General features: G+C 40.8%; 1 protein-coding gene across 1 annotated transcript in view; it reads right to left on the reverse strand.

The window, feature by feature from the left end:
- sgip1a (SH3GL interacting endocytic adaptor 1a) overlaps positions 1-14,625 on the reverse strand; it is a 29,160-nt gene extending 14,535 nt beyond the window's left edge. The window contains exons 1-7 of the mRNA XM_068743462.1: positions 14,616-14,625; positions 2,843-2,936; positions 2,524-2,548; positions 2,398-2,415; positions 1,782-1,838; positions 1,510-1,573; positions 237-412 (exon numbers count right to left, since the gene is read on the reverse strand). Of these exons, the coding sequence (XP_068599563.1) occupies positions 237-412; positions 1,510-1,573; positions 1,782-1,838; positions 2,398-2,415; positions 2,524-2,548; positions 2,843-2,936; positions 14,616-14,625 (444 nt within the window). The remainder of the gene's footprint in view (positions 1-236; positions 413-1,509; positions 1,574-1,781; positions 1,839-2,397; positions 2,416-2,523; positions 2,549-2,842; positions 2,937-14,615) is intronic.
- Positions 14,626-27,046: the final 12,421 nt, after the last annotated feature.

Raw genomic sequence — 27,046 nt, forward strand, 5'->3', positions numbered from 1 at the left:
GGGCAAGTGAAGCAGAGATCCGTACAGAGAGCTTGTATATTGTAGTGGGCGACAAACGATCGTTCATTATGGGTCAAACTGTAAGTAAGACAGTCAAAGAGAGCACAGGCATGAATGTCCAACGTCAAACTATGTATTCACAAAGGCAATTATAAGAAAAGGAAAGCGTAACACAAACGCACGGCCACCAGTTAATGTAACTGGGCACTGACGGGGGGGACGTTCGGGTGACTCACCAGAGCTGACGGGGACAGGGCTATGCTGCCTATGGAGGCTTTCAGCTCGTCGACTGAGGGCGCCGTCATGATCCGATCAGCCAGCAGTGGCTTGATCTTGATTTTGAATTTCTTCCTGTGGTCCCCCTCTTCTTCAGACTCATCCGAAGAAAAGAAAGGGGACTTTTTGGTAGTCGGTAGTATTGTAGAGTCAAGGGAATCATTGCCACGTTAGTCAAACTGTCTGATTTGTTCGACTTACACTATAAGACAAATATGTGATTGATCAGTCTATATCCTCTTCCATTTATCCAGGCAGGCTGTCAGTGCCAGCAGACTCAGCAGTGTATTCCAGACATCTCCTGTCCCTGCCAACAGCTCCCCTGAGGGATCACATGGCATTCCAAGACTAGAAGAGATGTGTAATACCTACAGTATGTTCTGGTTCTATGCCCGGGTTTATTTCCAATTGGAGACTCCTGGGAAACCTCTGATCGGAGGCAGAGATACCGAACTACTTCAAACCGCATCCACAGCAAATTTAGCATGACTACTTTGGCAACTAAAAATCACAGACTAATATCAACAGGGTTTTTTTTGCACCCTAACCACTGCTCAAACATTACCTTTACTTATGAACAGTTGTCCGTGGTTCCCAATTAACACTTTTAGTTTTAATACAAACCCATTTAAATCTGTAGAGGTTCAATTATATTTTACTGCTCTTAGAGCAAAACTAATCATTACCTGGCTGATAAAGCGGAGACACAAATTGAAAAATAATATTACTTTTATATTACTCTGTGGATAAATCAATTCCAGCCAAAACCCAATAAAATATTAGACTAAATCAGGCAACAACAAGTACAACAAACTGAGAACAATACAGAGCATTGTCTCTGCTCAATATAAACGAACAGTCTGGGGAATCAGGGAATTGAACAAAGTTGTGCTTCTGCACTCCCCAAACATGTCATGGGTCTGTTCACAAACACTTCTCTGTAAGTTCCTGTTCACTGTTGGTGAATCAGTGACTCACTATCCTTATCTTTATTTAAATATTTGTTAATTAGATGCCTCAACAACCAATTGGCACAAGATGCCATCGCCTCACGAGGTTTGTTGTGTGACTTTCTATGTAAAACGTGTGGAAATGTGATTGTAAAGGTTCGTTTCTGCTGATTGAGAAGCCTCTGCAGAATTTGGATCGAGACAATGTTCAATCTCCCTGAATAAACGTCACCACACAAACTGATTTCTTATCAAATAACATATCAAGCAGTGCTGAGGATATCTCCCTCCTCTGACTCCTCATCAGGTCTGATGCTGTAGCCCTCCTCATCCACTTCAGGAGAGTTCTGTAACACACAAAAGCAAGTCAGTCATTGTTTACAAGTTAGTGACAGCACACAGCTGTGCCACCACCCATGTTAGAAGTGATGGCATATGTAAATCAAATGATTTTATTTCACAATAAATAATGTATGTTCACGCAGTTAAGATGAAAACCGTTTCAAACAGCTAATACTAATTGATAGTGATTAATTATAAGTGATTTCTTCTTACATATCTGTCCCAGTCAATATCTCCATAGAAGCCATTAGGGGCCCCGTTGGTCCGCTTCTGAGACTATCAACAGACAAACAATTCGATTAGAAATCCACCAGAGCGACACTGTAGCACATTGTACACTACAAATCAAACAATAAATGTGTTTTCTGTTAGCTATTGCCTAGCATTGCTGCTACGCTGTTAATTCTGCCATATAACCTGGATCCTGTCCCAGAGTTTCTTATTTTCTGTTTACTGCTTCTAATTCATTGCTGCTTTTGTTTTTATTTGCAACTCAGTCATAAATATAATTTTTTTGTAATATTAGGGTTTTTCAGGAAAACCATCCTGGGTCACTATTGATCTGATAATTATTACTATAATTATCAAACATGCTGTGAAATAATCCGACAATGGATGATTATATTATAAAATGTGTGTCTCATCAAGCAACAACCAAGTAATCAGGAGACTATCCTGTCACACTTGTAATTTGATTTTCTCAAAGCCTCATTAGGCAGCAAGCTAATAAAAAAAAAGTGATGACTGGAAAAGTGTATCTTGATATTTACAACTAAGGTCTATGCTCTAGTCTAAACTAAGCCTACACAAAAGGACTAGAGTTCAGTACCGATTCAACCTGGGGTTCCTGGCAAGTAAAAAGAACATGGATTATAAATGTTGTTTTTATGTTATTCAGTTTTACACACACATAATAATTATTTGATTGATGCATCAAATACTATCTGTTACTTACACCCCCGTCTCTGTCTGGTGACCCCCTGTCAAAAGGTAAAGGACAAAGTAAGAAAGCAGAGCATGAAAATCACATGGCATCAGAGCTCTAAAATGAACTTGATTGCACTGATGCAACATGTTTCAGAAAGGCATTCCATTTAAACCTATTCATAACACCATACTAATTCTACTTTAACCTGCTGCCATATATTTGCTGTTTGTTCTTAAAATAACTCACTCTAACACAGAGGTTTCAGTCAGCTCTCTTTTCAGCTACACTAACAACTTAAATGAGATCTGCTCTTAAGGCTCTCCAGGAAGGAAGACAGGGGACTTACGCGGAGTCATTGTCCTTCTCTTTCTTCCGTATCCCAAAGGCCTTCCTGGTACGCTTTTTCAATCCTAAAGAGAGAGAGAGAAAAAAAGAAATGACTTATTTGTTCAGTGATGCCAAAGGAACAACTAAAAGGTGGGTGCAGAAAAGAGGAGGTGATGTCAGCCGTGCTGCATCTATATGATTAAGATCACATGTGGCATTTCTATGCATTATTGAGTGAGTGGCTGCAAAACTGAAGGTAAATGCTGCCTTTTAGAACTAAAATATGTTCATGGTCACTGCAGATGGACCAGCAGCCTTGCAATCCTTCAGGCATGAGCACTGTGAAAATCAATACACCCAATACACTTAACAAGAATAACTTAAGGACAGACAAAAATACAAAACAATTTAATGCGACGACACAAGGCATGAAATTCAAAGGGAGGGTGCATCCTCAATAACGGGACTCAGTGGAGCGCTAACCCCCAAAACCAAAAACAAAGCCCAGCACATCTCAAATTTACTCAGAAATAAAGTCAAACTAGTCACACTTTACACATTTAATCCACAAAAGAAAGTCCATTCACCGATTCCAACTATAGTTCAAAGTTCCCCTGGATAATTAGAATTAGCTTCAAACTGAATCATCAGAAGATTAATTTTTTTTTAATGTCCAGCTCTACTTCTGGGCATCGGAGCTGAGGCTGTTCCAAGCTCTGGAAGCAATGAAGAGGCTCTACAGGCCAATCAACAACAATAACAACAACACACACACACACACACGCCTGCAGACTCTGGATGGGAGTTGTGCGTATCGCTGTGCATACTAAACAGAGAAGACAATAATAAATCATTGAGATTTAGATGCAGAGAAGATGTTTACACCAAAAAAAAACATGTTGGAGTCTATAGTCCTGTGTCAGCTACATGTCACAGCACACAGAAGAATTGGAAGAATCCCAGTTTGATGACAACATGTAGGAGTGTTGTGGGTATCGAGTCGGTATTGTTAACTGAGCACAAGGAGAAGCATGTGGATCCACTGACAGCTACGAAACCAGGTTAGCAGAGACAAGGAGACGAGTAATTAGTCGGATAGGAGGACATCTGACAGACACGTAAACAAGCATATAGAAAAATGTGGCCTGCTGGGAAAGAGTCCAGTCCTGTTAAAGCAAAGGAAAATAAACCTGCCGAAAATGGTCATCGACAGCCTCGTTGTGCCTTTCAAGCGAAAGAACCCGTCAGTATGGCAGCAAAAAGACAAAGGAGTAGTGTCAGTTTGCGTTTGTGCCCTGCGATGCTAAAATAAGATCTTCACTGAACTGTCCAGGTGGCTGCACTGTGAGCCATCAGCTGCAGCAACACATACACAAGCACACACTAGAAACTGGATAGTGCAGTTTCTTTTCAGTGCATGGTTATATGGAAGACATGTTTCAGTGACATCATCCACCTCGGAGGAAAGTGGGACAGGGCCAGAAATCATGCAGCAGCACAGCGGCAGTTGATGCAGAGATAAACAAGAGATATTTGGGGAATGCCAGGAATGTGGCGATTGATCCATCTGTGCCGTTTATTTAATTTATCCATGCTTATTTTTATGTGGATGAATAGATCAGGATTGTAACTGATCGCAAGTTCCTATGTTGCTTGTTCAGCATTAGGGACCGATAACTAGTCATTCAGATCAATATCTATCAGTATTAAAGATGCAACTTAGTGTAAAAAAATATGACCAGAGAAAGGCTGCAAACAAGTGACTAATAAATTACCAAAGACAACAACGTGATAGCTATAACTCGAGCCAGAACCAGTGCCTATTGCTTGATGAATTAATGTATTAATTGAATATCAGAATATGTTTGATGAGCAAAACATTTGAGCACTACTTTAGAGTAATATAGTATGTTATTACATGTTGTATAAGATTATTTGCAGCCCTATCTTCATCCTTGCCATCATCGTCCCTCAACTCTTTCCCAACCCTCCCTCACTCCTGTCTCTATAAACAGCCGGCCGTCATGGTTCCCATCCATACGCTGCAAATAGCATCCACCAAGGACTGTGTGGCATATGACCCTGATGGAGAGTGGCTTTAAACATGAATATTCTGGAACAAAGACACAGGGAGAAGATGTATTTCCCACCAGTCCTGCCATTTATTGACAAGAGTTTTGTAGATCAGAGAGGCTGGTATGGGAACCGAATGCCTTCTCTTCCCCCAGCGGGTCCTCAAAGGCTTTCTGTCTGCTCATTTCATAAACTATGTTCCAGGTCCACACAGACTGAACATGAACAGTTAGTTTTAAGAAGATAATGTGATTTAAGCTGAAGCTGAACGTGTAACAATTTAGATTAATTTGAAAATGCATGCTTGATGTGAACAGTGTCCGTTTAAAGCCCTAGCAAATGACAAATGTGATTCTTAACACATCAGAAGAATGAGAATTAGCAGGTTCAGCAGCGATCATTGTTAAATGGACTCCGTTTTGAGCTCCCTTAGTGACGGCTATGAAAAGTGACGACAGCTAGTGTTATAATGTCTGGTTTTCAAGGTTAGTGTTTAAGCCGTCTGCCAGACAACCAACACTAATGTGAGCTATTTGATACTTGAATTGATTCATCAGTCTACGGGGCTCATGAACAATTCAACTTCTAAAAGTTCAGATTTCGCTGCATGAATAGTTAGTCACTGTAGACACAGCATAGCCAGAAATGTGATCAAATAAGTTTGTAAGATGGAAATTCAAAGAGAGGGGATGCATAATTAAATCACATATCGATAAAATATATTCAACAAGTTATCATACTTGGGCTTCTATTCAATTTCCATTTGTTTCAGGCAATACAGGCACAAGACAAACGCTTGAATTATAGAAATCCGGTGTGTTTTTCATCATACAAAAGGCCTTGCTGATAAAATGAATACAAAACTTAGTGAAGGTAGACGGTAGTTAGCTGCACTTTTCTACAATTTCCCAATAAAACTGTTGACCTTCAACATCAGAGCAAATTCAATTGAAATGTTTTGTCGCTCTTACACAAAGCACCAGTCAAACATTTTGACTCAATTTGACTGGTGCTTGCTTTTTATTCAGCTCTGGAATAATCAGACAGGACATTTATTAACACTCTTCTTATTGATGTGAAGCTAAAGATAGACATGATCAGTCCTCAGTGCCCAAATTTGGCTCAGATGCAATCACCTATTGATTTTATAAGTTAAAGGTGTTTGCACTGAGTCACAAAGAGTATATAAACATTGTGGAAAAGCAAATACACCAGAAAGACAAAACTCTGGTGACTCAACTATCTAGTGAGTTTAATGACAAGTACAATAATTCTAAGTAGTGAAGCCATGAAGCAAAAGTGTGGGTGTTACATACACCCAATGAAGTGTGATTCATAGATGAGAGGGTGGATATTTTTTGCGTTTGGGTATAAAGTCAAACAAAAGCCCACATGTGAATTGAGTCATAGATTAATCTTATCTGCAGGATTATAAAAGACTGAATGATAAGAATAAATAAACACATGAACAGAACCTTCAGTGTCCGAGTGTTCGTATGAATGGCTATTGCACCTTGCATGGTCGTATCTGTGTGGTCAGTTAGACAAGAAAGACACCAGATGAGACCAGTCCATTCAACATGTATCTGTAATCAGACCAGAAACTAGTTCAGTTACTGCATATACTGTACAGAAATCTTTTTTTGGGGGAGGAGGGGGGTAATTCAATATAAATCTATCTACTTATTTAGAAAATGATGATTCCATCCATTCCAGAAGACAATCAGACATCAATTAGGTTAAGACTGCAGTTGGACAATGGTGTCGGACACAAAGCTGATTATACGTGGCGTTTTGTTTTGTCTCTCTCACCGTCATATCACAGCCTGCTGGACCTGGACATCGTTCTGCCTGCAGGAGATTGTGCAAGACTGAAGATGTGGTAGACACAAGTGGAGGCTTATACTAGGTTGTTCATAAGAATATGAGGCCGCCCAGAATGAACGGTTTCCGCACTGGCGTTACAGCGTGTTAGCAGGCTGTGTGCGTGTGTGGTCTTGATGAGGCCGGACAGAAAGTAGATATGCATCAGGAGCTCTAATGAAGCCTGCTCATATCCTCCTTCCATGTGTCTCGAGGGTGGGGGCAGCACAGGAAATTACTTCGTAGAAAAAAAAAAACAATTGTGAAAATGAGGACAGAAAAAGGAGGAAGAGAGAAAGAAAATAAAACAAACTCTACAAACAGAAAAATGACAACTCGTACAGAATGAATGAAATCAGCAACCAAGGTACCGTCTTCTCATGCAGCTCTTGTTTCATTGAGATAGGATACTGAAAAGATGGCCCAAATTCCTGTGGATTACATCTGCCCTATTCCCTTCCAACAATCTAATCTCAGTTCATTCTGGTTAAAACAGGCCACTGACTCCACCCACTCGCAGATCACACCCAGATTATAGGCTTGGTCCACTTTCGGTTGGAAAAGGAATGTTCACAGTGTCTCTCCTTCATCAAGGAAAGGCTTTAAAAGACTTAAAAACCAACGCTTGCTAGAGAACCACTGACATTATCAGACGATGGTGCTCTAGTCTACTTGACTGTAGATGGAGAGATGAAGTGAAAGTGATTTCAGGAGAGAAAGGGAGAGTGGACATGGAGAAACCACAATGAGCCACAGGATCTGGAAGCACTTTGAGGGAACAAACCATCAATTCCAATGTCACTCTAATGGCCAGCAATCTGGTTTTATGCAGCAGGCCCAGAATAGCTGCATGCATGCACAGAAAAATGAAAACAAAATTCAGATTTATGTGCATACAAACTTGAACCACTGACAGTATGCATGCTTGCACTCTAATGAGACAGTATAAAGGAGTTGAACCGCCTAGGATTGGTGATGGATTACACTCGGCTCACTTCTGACTCACACAGAAGAAGGAACACAAAACGGCCTCTCTTACCGTTGGTATTATGTAAGAGTTAAAATTTTGTATCAATGAAAATAAGCAGCTTTGCAGCATTTCATAGAGAAATTCAGGCCAGTACACAAATTGAACACACACACACACGAGGAAAACAGAGAGAAAATCAGACTCAACTGTAGGATTTTCAGTGGTTACATATTAAAGGATTCCATTTGTCACTTTTGTTAAAGGCAACTTTAGGAAGCTAAGGAGATGCAGATGTTGGGACTAGCTGACGTGAACATGAATGCTGCTTGACAGTGTTAATTTACATTTGAGGAATAAAGTCTATAAAATTGCTTGCCCAGAGCCTTATGACATGCCAGACGGGAGAAAGAAAGGAGCTAACAAAACCTTGTGTTATTGGGTAAAAGAGCCCCGAGCATGGGTGGAGAAGAGTTCACAATGAGCTGCACCCAACTATAACACAACAGAATCAATGCTTCAGGGCTTCAGTTGAAAGCCAACAATTTCCATCAGTGTTTCTTAGTCCTGTATTCCTCCATTGCTCTGGTTAGTCAGTCATCATAGGTCCGTCTAGCCTATCTGAGTCAGAGGATGCTCAATGTCCAAACGTGAATGATGCACAGAATCTCATATTTGAAAAAAAGGGTTAAAATTTAGCAGGAGTGATAATGTGTAACTTCTTTCAAACTAGCTGCAACCCAGTGAACATTGCCTTCCATTTACGTCTGCCTTTGGCTTACAGGCTATCAGTTGCTTCCAGGTTATTTTGGCAGTTCTTAGCCCCTGCATGAATTAGCAACTTGAATCAACAAACAGAGCTGTGAACTGTTCTTTGTGTCTGTAAAGTATCGCTGTTAACATAATCATATCATCAAGTCTGCCATTTGTACAAACTAATCTTTATTTGTCCTATGCTTACAACAGCGTTTGAGGCTTGATTATTATACAACAACCCAAATAAGAAGAAAAAAGGCAGGAACTCATAGTCGTAGGTTAACATCTCAAAATGTAGGAGCTGAGGTGGAGTTGAAAATAGTGACGTTTCCATACAAACAATAATCTTAAGGAAAGAAACTAACAGACTTTTTAAAAAATGACAGGTGCTTTGTGTCTTGTGGTTCACTTTCTCCAATACTGTATACAGTTGCACCTCCAACTCCCACGTCTCCCTGCAGCCTCCTGCCCCCCACGCTGATACAGTGAAAATCAATGGATCTTCTATGGAAGGTTTGACGCCCGCTAATGAAATCCTAGCTGCTCCGAGTCATCCATCTGATAGCTGCTGGGACACCGAGCAGCAGGACAGCCTCTCCAGCATCATTTGTGATCTGTGGCAGATGCAAACATACACGGTATGTTTCAAGGAATTCATTCAAGCAAACACATGTGTTGCTTTTAGAAGTAAAGTCAGTACATTTGTGCTGACGTTGTAGAGGTGGAGAGAGAGCGATCAGTGTTGTCTGAAAGACCAGTAACCACGACAAGCGTGAATGCTAACCAGAGCTGCATGCAGATTGCATCCATGTAAAGAGTCACACTAGCACAAACAAGCTTTCCAGGAGCCTGACAATTTATCCTAACACAGCTGGCCAGGCACATTTATACCCCCGACATCTCCGCACTCAAAAAACACCATTTATGAATCACATTTCTCCAACCCTAAATGACCTACAATTCGTCCCATCTCTCTTGCTGCAGCCCTCCAACCTTTCCATGCCCGCAGCCGCACTCCTGACTACAACTCTCAACCCAACCAACATCAATCCAAATGCTAATCTCTTCCTGTAGCCGTGCCTCTGCATCACTGTGAATCCTCCGCTGATTGAAACTGACATCTGTTTACACTGGTCTGGCTCAGAGCCCTGCAGAACTAGCATACATGGAACGCTTCACATTTCCAGCAAAAGAGGGGTTAGTCACGCATTCGTGAACTAATACAAAGACGCTTTTTCCAATAAACCCCTCATAAACATAACGATAACTTTACCACTGTCGTCATTATGCTTTGTGCACAGCTCTAAATCTTCCCTTATAGTATTCTTGTACATGTAACCCCTCATAAGGGTACTGTATTTTATTCCCCAAGGCCTTCTTGAAAAGTATGTTGTGAAATGCTGATTATGAAAGTTGAAGGTCAAATAGAGATATTTGATAGATATTCTAATCCTAATTAGGGCATAGATGTTCTGAATGATCAAGTGTACTAATATTAATTTAACAAATAAAACCACCACATAAATCAATAAACATGCAACAAGGTTTCATGTGATTTTTTTTTTTTTATATAAATAATCAAGTTGAGTGTGAGGAGACTGAGCCAAGCACTAACTGTCAGCTTGGGCGATTAATACATAATGCAGCACATCAATATTATATAGCCAAGTAAATCCAACTACCCTGAGGGTTTCCCTGCCATGATGTCTGCCTATCCCTCGTTCAGTTATATGAAAGAACGCTAAAGGAAAAGGGATTGAGGGAAATAATTTACCTACTTCAACAGGTCAATGCACTGCCTATGAACAAGCTTCCATCTGAACAGCAGCATACACCATTCAGTTTGGCTTGCTGAAGCAAAATGAAACTGGAACTGCAGAAATGTTGCATGAAATGCAAATAAAACAAAATGAAATCTTAAACAGAGACTCCACATAAGCCTCTATGATGATACATTCTAAATCACTCTTCCAACCACATGAGCTGCTCACGCTCCAAAACAGCTGCAAACAAGGAAATGACGCAATAGAATTCAAGTTTTTCCTGATGATCATAATGTCCTCTGCAATATCTCGGTCTCGCCCTCTTCCTCTGGTGCGCACTCCTCTCACGCTATCCCAGTTGCACAATTAACTCATTTAATCTCCTTTCCTATCTCCACCACTCCCATGTTGTTCAGCTGCTTCTTCCTGGCGCTGTCTTTGCAGAAACCATTAGTTTTTTTCTTCCAGCTTCAGTAGTTAGCTTCTGTCTCTGACGCTTTCTTTGCAGGCCTCCTAACTGGGTGCATTCGATTGTCTCCTAGCTGCAACCTATGGACTCACACCAGGTTTCACACCAGCATCCTCTTAATTTGAGGTAACTAGAAAATGTGCACAGGCACTTTTTGGACACATGCAACTCTTCAGGTACCAAACGTAGCAGTGTGACATTCCTCATGTGCTGCATTGCAACATTTTCTACCAACAGCCCAACCTTCACTTCTTTTATCATTTCATCTGTTGGTCACATTGCTATTACTTTTGGTTGGAATCAGGGAGCAGGATTGTCATTTTTGTATGAAAGGCCTCACACACATACACCATTAGACACGGTGCCTGTTCGACCGTGTGGATTGTTGCATCATCATGTTTTGTTGTTTATATGCACCAACATCAAAAGTCCAAATATCTATTTGCTCCTGGGAGACTCTGCCCAGCTCATTACCGAAACAGACATGAGTCAGACACCCACAGACATGCAGAGTGTTTAATGTTGCGGATCATCCCGAAAACTCGAACATTTTGGTAAAAAGTTAAAGCAGCATGTTTCACATGAAACTTCTGACCTCATATATATATATATATATATATATATATATATATATATATAAAGGTAATTCCATTATAGCATAACTAACAGATGAATGCCATCACTGCTGTTTGATTGAATGAAAAAACAAATTGTAGTTTCAAGATTTATTATAAATGTAATTGTGTGAGAGAGATAACCATACTATGATTACACTGGTTATCGTGATCAGTTAGCTCTGTAGCCCAAGCACTGGCGAGAGACTCATAAACACAACTAAGTGGATACTCTGCAGGGACCTGCACAGCAACATCATGTTGTTTTCAGTACAAGTCAATTTCAGGAGATGCTTCATGCCAAGATGCTTTTGACGAGTCGGAGAATAGGCTCCTGTGTGCCATGAGCTGAGCTGGATGTCAATTCCAAATATATTTGCGTTACACCTAAACCATAACAATAAAGCTAATGCAATTTACAATATGACGATCCTGCAGCAAGAGTATATCATTTAGTTTACATTTTATGGCAAGTCAAATAATACCCCATTAAAGGCATGAAGTGAATCCTGCCATATGGCCTTGCGTCCTCTGGGCCCTCTAATCTGCAGCATTCTGTGCAAGGGTTTATCCAAGTTTCAGTCCAGCAAGCTTTAAGCATTGGGCCTCCCTGTGACAGTCCTCACCAGGATTAACACAACTACAAGTCTGAAACCCTGCCAGGTGGCGTGGCCTCAGTGTTCATTACAACCCACAAAATTATTGGGTGTACACAACAACACTCTGAAAACAAGCTGAATTACTAACAAAATACTGATTTTGCTATTCTTAGAGCGTTATCAGTTCTGGGGCCCATAGTGTTTATTTTTTCCTGATGGTGATACAGGAAGTACCGTGTGTTCATTCAATTAAAAAGGGTTTGAAGTGTTGCGGAGGCAGACTTGGTTCTTAACATTACATTAACAAACAGATGCCTACATAGCCAAGTTAAACTGTGGATTTGGTAAGAAAAACAAATGAGAAGCCAATTTAGAATCTTTGGTTTTCACTCATGTTATTGCCACAATGATCTCAGCGAACCGACTTTAGCTCTTGGGGCTCGATCTGTTTAGCATCTTGGACTGGAATGTATTTCCCTGAAGCAAAATGTGCAAACCCTAACTCAAACAGGCAGAAGATCCTTCATGAACATGCAAAATGTTCAGGTGCAAAAGCAACATGTGAAAAATGTTTAAATAGTTTCTTGTCTCAAAGCTGTTTGGCTTTGTTAACAGTGCTTGCCATCAAGTAAGAGATAATCCTCTGGAGACTTCTGTAATGATGCACATATACTTTGAAACAAAGACTGCAGTAATCCCACTTGCAGTAAACTCAGGAAACTTTACAGGAAACGGTCATGGGAAAGAAGGTTTGAAAGTTTAAAAGATAGGACTAAGACATGGACTTGTTCATCAAACTTGAACAAGTCCAGTTGATTCTTCATTTTTTTTGCCCTTTGTTTTAGATTTTAGGTTTTACTAAAATTGATTACCATATGCTGTTGAGAAACGTCATTCCTAAAACAAGCTCTGGCTATTAAATGCATGACTCTCCATCTGGGCTAAAATTATATACCGGTAACCATGCCATGTCTTCCACCTTGTGTGTGTGAGACTGACAACCACGCTCGCCATGGCAAGAGGCTTTAAAAAGCACAGCTAAAAAGGATTAGCATCCAATTTTAACACCTGACTGTAATCCTGCCTCACAAACAGCCAAACATGCTTCTGCATAGGAAATGTTGGGAGACTGTTGTTTTTTTTTTTCTTTGCAGCTGTTACGTAACAACTTGGCTTTGCATCAATGCGGGCGATGGCAGAACGGCACACTCGCAGGAGGAGTGATGAATAGTTGTGGGATTCTTTACTGAAAAATTTAGCAATTGCTAGACTAGGGAGGTCTTTACTGCACTATAATTGAGCAAGACAAATTTTCTGATTTTTGCTTTATGAACTAACACCATATTTAAAATTTAAAAGGATTGCAGTGCCCTGCAAAAGATATGGATCAGCTATCTATTTATCTATATTAACAGTTTAAAGACCTTAGTTCTATCTTAGTTTCCTCTTCGACCCAAGGAGGGGTGGATTTTACTTTCAAGAAATGCACTGCATCTCAAAATAAATACCTAAAGGACAGCAGAGTCACTGCAGGATGATCATTAACTACTTGCATTGATCATTTATTATATCCAACTTGAATCTATGTCCGAGCAATAAACAGAAGCTTAACAGAGGCCATTGGCTAAAAGATAGCAGTTGGCTAAACGCACAGAGCTCTGTTATTACTCCGACAAGCCAAGTCATCCTAGTTGGTCATATCACTACCGGTTTGTTCATGCAGCACAGATCTGTTATGGCCAACAAACACCAGCAGGGAATCACAGGGAGTTAGTTCTGTAAGCAAAAGTTTTTTTTGGTTGCTTCTTAATCCCCATCTTCACATATCTTGTGTATGTAACATGAAATATGTAACTTCACATGATCCATGTTTGGCTCAAAATCCATTTAGCTGTTCTGGTCAACTAACTGGCCAATGGTAGTTAACTAAGACGCTGCGATAAAATAACATCCTGAAACGGATGCATTGATGGAGGCTTGCGTGCACCAGCTGCAGAGCTCCACATCACTGGCCTTCCACCTGATGATGATGTCATCAATTAAAGGGACACGACACTAAAACAGTCTTCAGTTCTTTCCCCCTCGCTGCGTTCACCCAAACAGAAATGCTTCCTTTCCACCGTGGATAGCTATACAGGCATGTTGCACCCAGAATAGACGATAAAAATGCACTGGAGTGCATCACAGCAGAAACATACTGTCAGTGAGCATGTATGTGTGTGTGTGTGTGTGTGTGTGTGCATGCGTTTCAGTTCAACACATAAAGAGAATCTATACAAGTGAGCCAGCTGGGCATATAAACCCTCCTGCACAATAAATCCAAATAATCCTTTACGATAGGAAGCGGGAAAAAGGGGGGGGGGGGGTTGCGGGGACATTCAGACATATGCACACACACACGCACACAAAAGGTACACACGGCTCAATTAGCCTCACCATTGTGCCTCAGCGGTAGACATTCAGTGGCTGTGCCCTTTGCCTGAGAATAACATGCAAGTCACGAGAATGTATGCACTCAAAATAGCAGCACAGCTGACATGTGAACCGTCCAAACACACACACACACACACACACGCGCGCACAAACATGCTCGTACAGGCCGAAGGACATAAAGAGGGATTACCCTGAATTGCAACGGAAAATGGGACAGCGTGACAATGAAATAAACAAAAAACAAAAAGATCTTACCTTCCATCATGGTTGCAGATTTGCATTCCTCTATCTCCAAGGACCCTTAAACGAAGCAGGAGGTGTGGGAAGGAGGGGAGGGGGGGGGGGGGGCGGAGAGAGAGAGAAGAAGCCCCGTGTTACCACAGATACAGTAGAATGGATGGACAGCAGGGCGGCCGTGTGCATGTGGCTAACGCCCTGGCTAACTGTGAGCCTCCGACACCCCCCCAGACTTTGCCTGTCAACCAGCCCAGGAGGGGAGAGATAGAAGAGAAAGACTGGGAGAGGAGAGAGGAGGGGCCCTGGCCAGGCTGGCTGTCGATCAGGGCTGGAGCTTATCCCACCCTGAGGATGCTGCTGCGACTGCTGCGGCTCTAACCTACACGTTCAGTCAAGGATGCTGAGGGAGGGGGGGAAGCGAACTGCAGGAGAAATAAATAAAGAAGAGGCAGGGAAGAGAGAGAGAGAGAGAGAGGGTTATGTCTGTGTTTGGGAGAGGAGGGCGTAGTGCAGAGGAGGGGGTGGAGCCACTTGCTGAGGTCAGAGACGGCCTCAGCCAATCCGAGCAGCTCTACGCAGAGTCACATGGCTTACAGCTTGAATCTTCTGACACCATGGCCAGAGAAGGCGACATAACTAACCACTCCTGCTCTGACAAATAATTGTACGTGTGTACACTAAACACACAGTTTTACACAACCAAGTAAAGATACAGGAAAAAAAGCCAGCAGATATTTACGGAGTAAACACAAATTAACACTCATACACACACATGAGCATGCAACCTTTCACCTAAACCCTACCTTATGTCACCGCTGAGCCCGGAGCAGAATGACATTAATTCATTTGCTTGCAGAGAGAGAGTCATTTGCATATGTCGGCCGAATGATAAGCCATACCAAGGCCACACGAACGCAGGCTGTGTAATAAAACTATCACCCTGCCCCTTCCTGCAAAGTGACTTCTCCTGGAATAGTCGCTTCCGTGTCGCAGCCTGCGCCCCGCCCCCGCCCCCCGGAGTGAGGCGTGGTTTCTGCCCTCTCTCTTTCTCCCTCACCGGGATCAATCACGTGACGTCATAGCATTGTGGGTTACAGATGCCGTCAATGGGCAGAAGGGGCTTATGACAGGGAGAGGGTTGTGTACTTGTGTATGCTGATTGATTATCTATGACAGGATGAAAAGAGAATGAAAGGGTGAGAATGTTTGTATGAGAACAACATACATATATTTTGTATTCAATGTTTTTTTTTTGTATTTCCGAGAATCTTCTTTTTGAAGAAATGTTTATGTCCAGGAAATCTGATCTTCCTTCAGTGCAAAAAAGACAACTCATTATTTTTTAGCTGATATGCTTGTTGGCATTTCCCTTATAAACCTTTGTAAATATATGCAAAAAATAAATAAATACATTCTGAGAAATCTGTTAAAGAGAGTAAATTAAACCTATAAAATTCCATTCTGCACATTTCCTGGCCACAATTTTGGAAATGCTTTTTAGGAAGTGTTGAACTTTGCTCTGTGAATCCTCATTTATACCATTGGGTTTGTAATAGACAGGGCAGTTATTTCTCTCCTTGTTGGCGATCACAGCGCATGCAGTGCATGACATGGATCATTTTGTAAAGACAAACATGGATTTATTGGTGCTTACTGTGTGTTTCATCTTCTAATTTCCCCCGTCTTCTAGCTTTTCCTTGAGCCAGGCATGTGCTCCTCTAAACTCTAATCCTGCCAGTGTTCCTGCGTGATGACTCCCTCTCTCAAATCTCTTTCTCTCTCTCATTTATCACTCCATTTTCCCTGTTTACGCCCCATTATTTTGTAAAGCTGCCTCTGGAGCATTCTGTCACTCACCTCCTCCCTCCACTCATCCCCCATCTTTCTTTGCCAAGCTCCTCATGTCTTAGCACTAAGCAGATGCTCCTGAAGAGTGGGTATGCACCTCCCACCCGTTCCCATGCTTGAGCTCCCTTCCACCTTATCGAACCCCCCCTCCCTTCACCCAAAAGCTGTATTGAATAACTTTCTGACCCTCTGTTTTTTCCTGCGACCTCCCCTTCTTATCATATGCTTCCATCTTTACCTTCCATTTCTCACGCATCATTCCCTCCTACCATTTTCCTCTATGCTTTATTTCACCTGCTCTCATGGATGTGAGAAAAGCCGACTCTTCTCCTGCATCGCCATCTAGTGTTCACTGGACATCATGAACAACATTTATCACTGAGCTGCTGTTGAGTTCTGATCACCCAGGAGGTATAAATATTTGCTCAGTGTACGAGATAATAGATCATTCCTTCTCTTCTCCACCCGTCTGTCTGTCTAATTTCATACCCCCCCCTACCTTCCATCTGTTTGAATACCCCAGACATCCAACAATCCTGCATCCAAAGTCTCCCTCCCTATGACCTACTTTTGCCCCCCTTTGCTCGTGCTCTTCGCCTGTGGGGTGCAGTGTTGCTCTAATTTGGCCATTCTGCAGTGACGTTTCTTTGCATCTGCTTCTGGGTTCTCGGGTGTTTTCACCACCAGCAAAACCCAAAAAGACAGTTTCAAATAGGTCATCACTCTGTAATAACGGAAAGCTGCATTTACCAGCAGTCTGTGACTATCATCTAGGATGTGCTGAACCTTTGGAAGTGGAGGATGTGATAGGGAGATGTTTCTTTCCCATCTGTCCTTTTTTGCAAAGTACTGATGTGTTCATCCAGCTTTCAAGTCACAAATAATTTTCCCCTTCAAGTGGCTGAGGCATGACATGGGACAATACTCCTGTGGCTTTAGTCATCACAGAGCTCAAACGAATGAAATTCATTCTATAAATTAAAAGAAAATGAAACTAAACTAGCGAAGTACCCTTTCTTGCTACACAGACTGAGGTAAGAAGGGTGATGACACAAATTCATGAGAACAGAAGGAGAGCACTCAGGAGAAGGGAAATCCCGGTGGCATATGACCATATAGTGACGTCAAACAAGCCAACAGGAAGAAAGAAGGGCGACAGCACTAATAGGATTGAATAAACTTCGCACTATATATTCATACTTCTCTGGTTTATGGAAAACACTACATTACCTGCCATAAGAACTTTGCCCTATGCATGAGTTACATCAGTGTACAGCAGTTGTCTTACAGACGTGATGACACTCGGCTAACTCCACAGTGGGACTTCCCTGGGCTTATGTTGCAAGTGTCAGGTCTCGTGACCAAAGGCCATGTGCCATTTCCTGCACACTGCTGAAGCAACATCCGTGCAATTTCCTTCCACCCTCCTCAATCTCTTCCCAACTGCCAAAGGGGACCGATGAAGGACGATCAGCAGTAAGGGAAAGCGTGCATGGCGATGAGCCGAGGTGATGGCAGGGTGCCATGTCGAGTGCCATCCAACCACTCGTGATGCTCTGTTGTCTGTTAGTATTTCAAGACAGTCATAATTTTCTATGTCATTACCCCACCAGCTTCCCGGCCCAGGGATTCGGACAAGCGCACACAAAGAGAAACACACATCAACTGCATCAAGAGATGTGATTTTCTGTGTAATTAGCACCCACTTCCTGATTAAATGACCATACTGAACACTGCTAACTTAGAAACAAGGAAGCGCCTTGTTGGGTCTGATGCCCCTGATGACTTGTTTTGCAAAATAGCTTCAAGTTCTCATAGCAACCGTTTGGTCATGACAATGTTCTCAAATAGTACCATTTTATTTTTGTGTCAGGAGAACAGTCAGCCAGCCAGTGGCCAGCCAATTAGGTAATTGGAAGCATCTAATGGGTAGCATAAGTGGCCTAATTGGAGATTTCAAGGAAGATTTTGTTCCAAACAAACTGCAAGTAAAATAGGTCAGTTCGGTGCAAAAATTAAAATCCACTTGCAAAGGAAGACATTTCCAACCGCCTGTGCGCTGTCGACCCGGACTACTGTGACCCCAAACCCCATCCCGAGCCATCCCCCCTGCTATAAACCCTTTCTGAAAACCCATACCTCCCCCCTAAGTCTCGGAACAGGAGATGGAAAATATGAGATCATCCCTTTGATACTGGGCCTGTCTGGTCTGTGGTCTCCCTAATGGTTTCCAGGATGTCAACACCAGTCCATAAGTCCCTCTTACTTACATCAATTACTATTTGCACAAAAGGGCCCAAGCCTAAATAAACAGACCCCAAGCTCGCTATGCAATCAGCTAACATCTATAAACAGCAGAGAAGTTTAAATCAGGCCACTCCCGAGAGAAGCGTTCTTTGCTTGAATAGGCGGGCCGGGATGACAGAATAGAGCCAGGTGAACTCAGTGCAGGGAGTTTCAAAGAAGTATTTTTAACACAAAAGAACAGTATAAGGATCAGCTCGGCAAGCCTGTATAGTGTATCTGAATTTAAAACAATAAATTTAAAACAATAATCAAGATCAATAAATGCTCATCTTTACATTAATTTGGATGGTTTGGCACCATTTGTCTGTTAAAAGACCCCTTAAAGAAGAAAAACCTGTAACATACAAGGCTTTCTGACACAAGAGTGTCAGACTCAGATCTGATCTGTCCAACAGCACGTCGGCGTGGTGAGGACAGCCAACCTGCCTCTGACGTAGTGCTGCATACTGTGAGTCAAACTCACAGTATGGAGAGCTATCGTCACAGCTACGTTTACAGAACGATCACGGTGGTGCACCTGCTCTCCCACTCTTCAAGGGTCTTTTCGTAACTGACACAGAGCCAGAGACTAACCACACATCCTGAGTCAGGAAGGCAGAAGACCAGAAACCCAGTTTTCGACTATGTGTACGTATGTTTAAACATATGGGTGTAATGAGTAGGCGTGGATGACTAATCCGGAAACTGTACAGTGATTCCTTTAGTCTATTTCAGATCTAGTTCTAAGAAAGGTATGTCCCAATGACAAACAGAAGTGTTAGATTTTGACACTGATAAAATAACAGCTGGTAACATTTTACATTGTTGAGAAATAAACCAGAAATAAATAAATATATGTTAGAGGGACTCTATGTTAAAAACAAATACTGCATTGAACATGATGATAGCTGCAGCTAATCTAATCAATTAGTATTCTAGTAATTTAAAAATAAAGTGCCCCATCTGATAGTGTGATATAGGGACAGTCCTGTCTTCACATGATACAGTCTTGTACTTTATACTTGCATTGAATGAGTATTAAAGTCAATATTTATTTCCTGGCTTGCACAGCTTAACATGGGAAAGATCGGGAACCTCCCGAAGCCAAATTCCCAGGCAAAATCCTAAAATAAGCAAAAACTAAACTAATTCCTCAGTGAAGCTTGACAAGCTCTTCTCTCCCCCACAACTGCAAATATCACAAGCCTCTAGTCTAGTTGAACTTGCACTGCTTCAATACTCACACTTGGCCTCTGGGATAGTGTGGCTTTCCCAATGGAGTATTGTTTATTAGATGGAGGCTATGCATATTAACCGTGATAAGGTTTTGTTTAAAGAAAATGAAATAATAATAATAATAATAATAAGCTTTATTTATATAGCACTTTTTTAGAAATAAAATTCCCAAAGTGCTTTAACAGATAATAACAAATCTGTCCTGTCCATCAATTAGAATTAATGCAAATCTGCAGCAATGTCCAAACTAGCCCCTGATCACTGTCTCAGGACATATTAAAAAAAATTATACTCAGCCTGTATTTTCTAATTAAGTTGGATTAAATAAATATAACACTGTGGCCACATTTTCCATAAAGGATACATCAATGGCATGTGTTTATGCAACTTAAAATGTGCTATTAAAGCATCAACACACATGCTTAAAATGGCTCAGGCAGCAACGGGTCGATTCCAGGACCAACACCGATGCACGACGCAAGTGTTGGAACGGAAGGCAGAGCCTCAACTCAGGTGTTGCTGCATGTGAATCATCACATGCAGCAACACCTGTTCAGTGCAAGTAACAAACCTCAGAACAAAACAGCAAATCAGTTTAACTTGGACACAAATACATTCTGAAGCCATAAAGTTTCGGCTCCAACCCTCCCCAAACATCAACAATAATTAATCAAACTGATTATTAGGTTTCTGAACAAATGTTAATTATTTTTCGGCTGTGACTGGCCAATCGACCACAATGACCTGAGTACAGAAGCCGTTTCAAAAGAATGAATCAGATCGATATTGTGTTTCCTTCCTCAGGGCTTATTTTCACACGTGGATTCCAACTCATTTAAAACAGCCTATCCCCAGTGTGTTTAGAATATTGTCAGGGGTCCATGACATTAGACAATTTTTATTTATTTATGTGCGACAGCATGAGTACACTACGAAAATAGCCGGGGCTGTTGTTACAGTAATTAACCTTTTAACCTTCGACATTTGAATATGAAAGTCAAAGTCAGCTACAACACTCACCAATATGGTTTAGGCAACGTTGTCTTCAGCTCTAATCAGAGAAAACAATCAAATCCTTCTCAAACTCGACACGTTCTACTACGGTGAAGGTATGCCCCATCCTAATTTTGCTCTAATTGGCTAGGACCTGTGGCTTTGGTTGGTCAGGTTTAGTCATAAGGTGTGTTGATTGATTTTCACTTAAAGTAAATTACATGGATAGGCCAATCAGATTCAGCAGTAGGGCGGGACATTTCCTTTGTATAATTGGATTGGTGAATTGTTTTTGTGTGTCCGAGGCATTAAAAAGTCTATTGATCAATTAATAAAATACTGTAAAGTGTACATTTATATTGTATTAATTTGCTCTACACATTATGAATATCTTATCATTATCCTATACTTGCAGCCAACGATTATTTTATTGGTCAATTCTTGATCAAACTTCTGAATAACCACTAGCTTTTAATTTTCAAATTGTTTGGCTTGTCTGACTCCTAATCAAAGACCTTTGATTTTGTATCGTAGAAAATTGAGAAAAGCAGTACATGATCACATGAAGAGCTTGAACCAAGACAATCTATATTCCTGTTTTTAAATAGTTATGGTCTTGAGATGGGCGTTTGTGCAGAAATGTCTGTCAAACATGTTGGTATATCTGCTACTAGATGTTACCTGCATGCAGTCTATGGATATTATTCAACAGAGAATCATCCAGAGAATGTATCTCAGTATTCAGCTCAAGCACAGTTGCCATGGAGACCTGATGAACAACAAGGACTTGGTCATCACTGTTATAGAATGTGAGAGAAAGGAGGTTGGTCAGCTGGTTCTACACAAACCAAATACTCCCTCTGCAGTAGATCATTTAGTAGTAGTAGTAGTAGTCGTATTAGTAGTAGTAGTAGTAGTTTTATTGCAGTCATCAGACATGATTAACTTTTTTTTTTTATGAAACAAACATAAAACAATGACTGAAAACACTTATTTGCTCCAACACGATTTGGTTTCTTCCTTTAATAGTACACCTTGTTTACTGTATAGCTTATGTGTAATAGATTTTTTTCATTCTTAAGAAAAGGAATCTGTGGGGAACAATGGCCTTAATACTTCTGAAAACCATTAAAATATTATTGTGAATGTGGAGTTGTCCAGTTGTCAGGGAATGTATTCAAACCCAGGAGATGACATGTGTGTGTGTGTGCTTGTTATTAACTAAATGCTCTGAAGTACACGTGATTACTGGAAGGAACAACCCTGTGGAAGCGCATAATGTCATGCCTTCCAGTAATTTTCTGCACTTGTTGTTGAGAATGAATGAAAGACACAGTCACACAAGTCAAAGGTCCGTTTCCATTTGCTGCAGAATTGCTCTTTTGGAAGGATGCATGAGAACAGCACTTTATTAAGTTGAGAATAATACCACCAAAGGGCTCAGTGACATCGCTGTGGAAGGACCAAAGGAAAGGGAAAGAGAAATAGCTATGAAATTGGTCACGTTATAGGAAAACACTTTCCTCATTCGAGCTCCCAGGAGATCTTTTCTCCCCTCATCTTTCTATGTGGTGTTGTTGAGGTGATTACTCACTGTCATTTATGTCAGCAATTTGAGTGTTAAAATAGACAGAAATCTCTATTTAATGGTTTAACAGATCTGGTCAGGGTTGTCACGCCTTTTGCTTCTTTGTAGGCGACTTTTGGGAAGTTAGCTACCATTACTGCTTTAGATTGAGGTTGTCCATGGAACTGAGTGTCCGTTTTAATTGTTTCATTTACCCTTTTATTTTATTTTTTGCTTTAGTAAACAGCAAGTACCGTATACAAATATATTAGCTAGTTGTTGTGGTTTTTTACTGGAATAGTGCTTTGTCCTTGTCTTGGCAGGATTTGTGGCAAATGCATGTCAATATTATCACTCAAGTCTTCCTTTGCCTGTTCCTTGAGGGTTGGTGGATTTGAACAGGTACTTTTGCACTGGTAACCCCACCTTGATAGTACGTTTTTGTTTTGCGGAGTGTGTAAATGATGAATCTTGATGTTGACCAAACCTTAACAACCAGCTCCTTTTGCCGTATCGTTTTATACATGTTGAGTTTGTGAGCACCAGTGGATATCTCAGAAGACATTTCCAGTGTCCTGCTTATGCCAGCGATGTCCGCCCTTCCTTGCATCCTGTTCATGAGCACAATAAAGACTCGCTGAGGATCTTTAAGCAATGCATTGGTGGTCTTTCTCTGCACCCTGTCCCACTTCATCATCTCTCCTCTAATTGGATCGGGGAATATAAATAGCCACTTGTATCCATCATAAGACTGCTTTACTTGCTTCACTTACAAGGATGATGTGGCCTCAGGGGACCCATGAGGGTCATTGTGTTGCTTTTTTCTCTGAAAGTCAGTGCCGCAATAACTAATGACACAGAATAGTTCATTCAATTTCTTGGAAAAAAGATTTTTCTTTGCAAAAATGATGAGCTAAGACACTTTGATAGCGCCTTTTCATTTTCCAAGCTGATCATTTTTAACAGTGTATTCCTCTGAGAGCAGCTCTGGCAGTATCTGACCCAGCTGCTCTGACAGCCAGCTATAAAACACAATGACGCAAAAGCAGGAACCGCATAATCAGAATTAAAAGGCTAGATGTTTAACTCTTGGTTGCAATAATGAATGCAAGCTGTTACATCAAACCAACACTGAACATAAGGAGAACTGAATGTACCCCGTGTGTGATCTCTCACTGTGATCAGATTTCTTCCACTCTTTGCAAAGTTATGCAATCAGTACAAGGTGTGAATTACTAAAAATGTACAGTCCTACTCACAGACAGTGGTGGCTTACCCTTGTTGGGATCGGTCATTGACCCCTGGTAAACAGGTATCACTGTTCCTCTGTTCCATTAATTTCACAAATATTTACCTCAGAGTTCCAATGACTCTTCCTATGGAAAGCTCGTCCTTGCTTATTTGTACATACAGTATTCAATATCTTATATAAACTGACATATAAATTGTGGGAACTGTAGGTTTTGGTGTTGATATCATCAAATAATGTGTAACCATTGGCCCTTGCTTAGCTCTTGCAGCCCATAGGCTCCTGGCATCCACCTCACATCCTCCGTTTTATTCCAGAGCAAGCAATAGCTTCCATCCATTGTCTATCCTTGCTTATAAGCTGCAGCCTTATTTTCCTTCCTTTCAGCCTCTGAGCAATTCAAGCGACTCTGCTGAGAATCCTCTCCATCTCACCCCCACTGGGAATATTCAGACATGTCATCTTATTTCTCTTCGTTTTTCTTCTATTTGGGGACTTTCCTTTCACTGTCTTGTTCAAATCCTTCCCATGGAACAATTGGTTCCACCAGGATGGTCTATTTGCTCTCAGTGATGTTTCTATGGCTGCTGGGAAAGGATGTTTTTATTTTCTTCTTTTTACTTTACCCACATTTCCCAACCTAAGGCTTTCTGCAGCGAGCCACTTCCAGTCATCCTGTGGGGCAGAGGTTCCCCACCCTCTGTGATTAACTGGATACAGGATTTTCAGGTTACTTTGCACTTCTCTTTCCTCTTATTTTTTTCCAGTGACCCCTTGGACTTCTCAGCCCAAGGCGCAGAAAGAAAGACGCCCATGCTTTACGTTCAATAGAAAATGTATTTGAGATTTATTTTAAACACAATATACAATATAATCTAATACCATACATTGTGTGAAACATGTGATAACCCACCTGCAACATGTGGTGGACTTGAACATATTATTGACAAAAAAAAAAGAAAAAAGAAACTTCACTCATGCAGATAGTGCTAAAGTCTGACTAACCATTTGGACACAACTAGGACCAAAAAAGCTGGAACATAGATAAACAATGTTAATACCAACATTTGCATTTCAAAACTGCTAACAAGTTTGGTCAGACAGAGTTCACACAATAGCACAATCAGTTATATAAGATCATGTTTTGTTGTTAATTAAGAACGATTCACGTTGGTGCTGGGCGTATTGTAGCATGCTAACAATACCGTCCCGATGTTATCTACTTTTACATGAAGTGCGTCAAGTGTAAAAGAAGACATTTGCTTTGTGTTTGCCAGATGAATCTGTGTCTGGCCTCATACATCAGCAATCTGCATTCAAAATGCTGGGTGGAGATGCTTGGGTGTGACAAGCCAATGACAGAAATAGCCCATTTGTGTACTTTGATACTAAAGCTTGCATGTAATCTGGCTTGTGTGTAGCCTATATCCAAGTCTATGCAGTTTAACATGTCTCTATGCAGCCTCTGGGTTACCGTCAGATGAAAACCTCGCAGCTTAAAATGTTTTAAATCAAATAAAATCATCCAAGAGGAAAGCAATCTATTGTTTTAGAAATGTAGTCTGAGCTGAAATTTAACAGAAGATGGCAATGTCATGATGCTACTTAAAATTTCAAAGTGATGCCAAAATAAGAATATTTTTGGTTTAATATTTATGCATAATACATAAGATGAGTTGTTTTCTTGTGGATGTCTTATTCAAAGACATATTAGGGTTACTTTGGAGTTGCAAAGTTATCATATGCAATGTGTCGCTTTCACTGCTGCTCTGTTGGGCATTCAAAACATTGTGCAAATATATACTAAGATATAATTATATATATTCATATAAACAATATATAATACACATATCTAAAAAAAAGACTCTAATTCAGAGTCCTCTACACATTAGACACCACCACTTCCAGGTAATGCAAGTGCATATAAATTAAAATAGATTACATAGAACCAGTAGTTCTTATTTACAAGTTTAAAGTATAGAATAAATACACACTGTTATAAACAGCAAAAAGGACCAACTTGAGCTCCGAGCAACAAACAGAAGAGACAAAAATTGTGGAGTGATGTGGGTAAGGCCTGAAGACAAAGTCAACGCATCCAAACACGCACACAAAACCTTTTCATACATACTGCGCACAAATGATTTCCACTTCCACATGCTGGAGTAAAATTAGATGTACCTTTTTGAGCATATCAGTAAACCAATTTAACAACAGAGAGGTGTGAACACAGATGCAATGAAAAAAGCAATAAGAATTAGTCATGGGAGCCACAGGGACACAAATTTAAGGTCTGCAAACGATTCAAAACTGTATTTGTCTTTGGATGAATGAATAAATAAAAGTATTGGTTCATTTTAAAACTAGAACATCCATATTTTTTCCTGGATTCTGTGACACCGAATGCAGTAATTACATCTATTCCTAATAACCATTTGTCCCAGAAGGCTGGCACAGAGGATGGGGAAGGAATTTTTTTTTTTTTACATCAACACTTTTCATTTTAATCGTGAGGAATAAATAGCCAGTCTGATTGTATTGAGGTCATTTCTGTGCAGCCCAGATGAATTTGTAAACCCTGTGACCGACGATGAGGGTATGAGATCACCTTTTAGACAGGAAGCTGCAGGAGCATCTTTAATCATCAGGCCTAGGCCTGATTGCAGGCGGGCGAAGGGCATTACGTCAGATGGGACTGATCTCAGTTGCTAGTCTAACAAAAATGATTAAGAAGGCTGCCCATACCTGTAAGATAAAAATAGATTCACCGCTGTTGAGTATTTTGCCCTTGATGGACCTCATTTCTGATTTTTATGATAGCTCTTAAGTGCTTGATGTCATAAGTGTTTTTCGACCTTCTTGTGTTTCTGCCGACGTTATCCGGCGGGAGGTCACTTTGATTTTAGCTGCACGAGCCTTTGTTTCACACCAAAACACCAACAATTGGAAGATGAAGACAAAATCATATATATATCAGATGCTCCCTGATTGAAGTAACTCAGCTGAACATTTAAAAGGAACACCTGGCCAGATAGAAACAAGTATTAGATTTCAAATCCTCGCTGAGAATTTTGCATTAAAAGTCAAATTGGCCATGAAAATGACCTGAATGGTCTGCAGTCGGAAAAATGCATTATTAATTTCAGTGTGACTGTGACATTCATTGACAGATCCGATGTAGAGAACGACAAACTTCACGTGTAGTATCAACAATGAGTGATTACAAATATTTGAATTTCACATGTGAAGACAAAAAAATTGTGCTCAGAT

The sequence above is a fragment of the Brachionichthys hirsutus genome, chromosome 9, assembly GCF_040956055.1.
Source record: "Brachionichthys hirsutus isolate HB-005 chromosome 9, CSIRO-AGI_Bhir_v1, whole genome shotgun sequence".
NCBI classification, from domain to species: domain Eukaryota; kingdom Metazoa; phylum Chordata; class Actinopteri; order Lophiiformes; family Brachionichthyidae; genus Brachionichthys; species Brachionichthys hirsutus.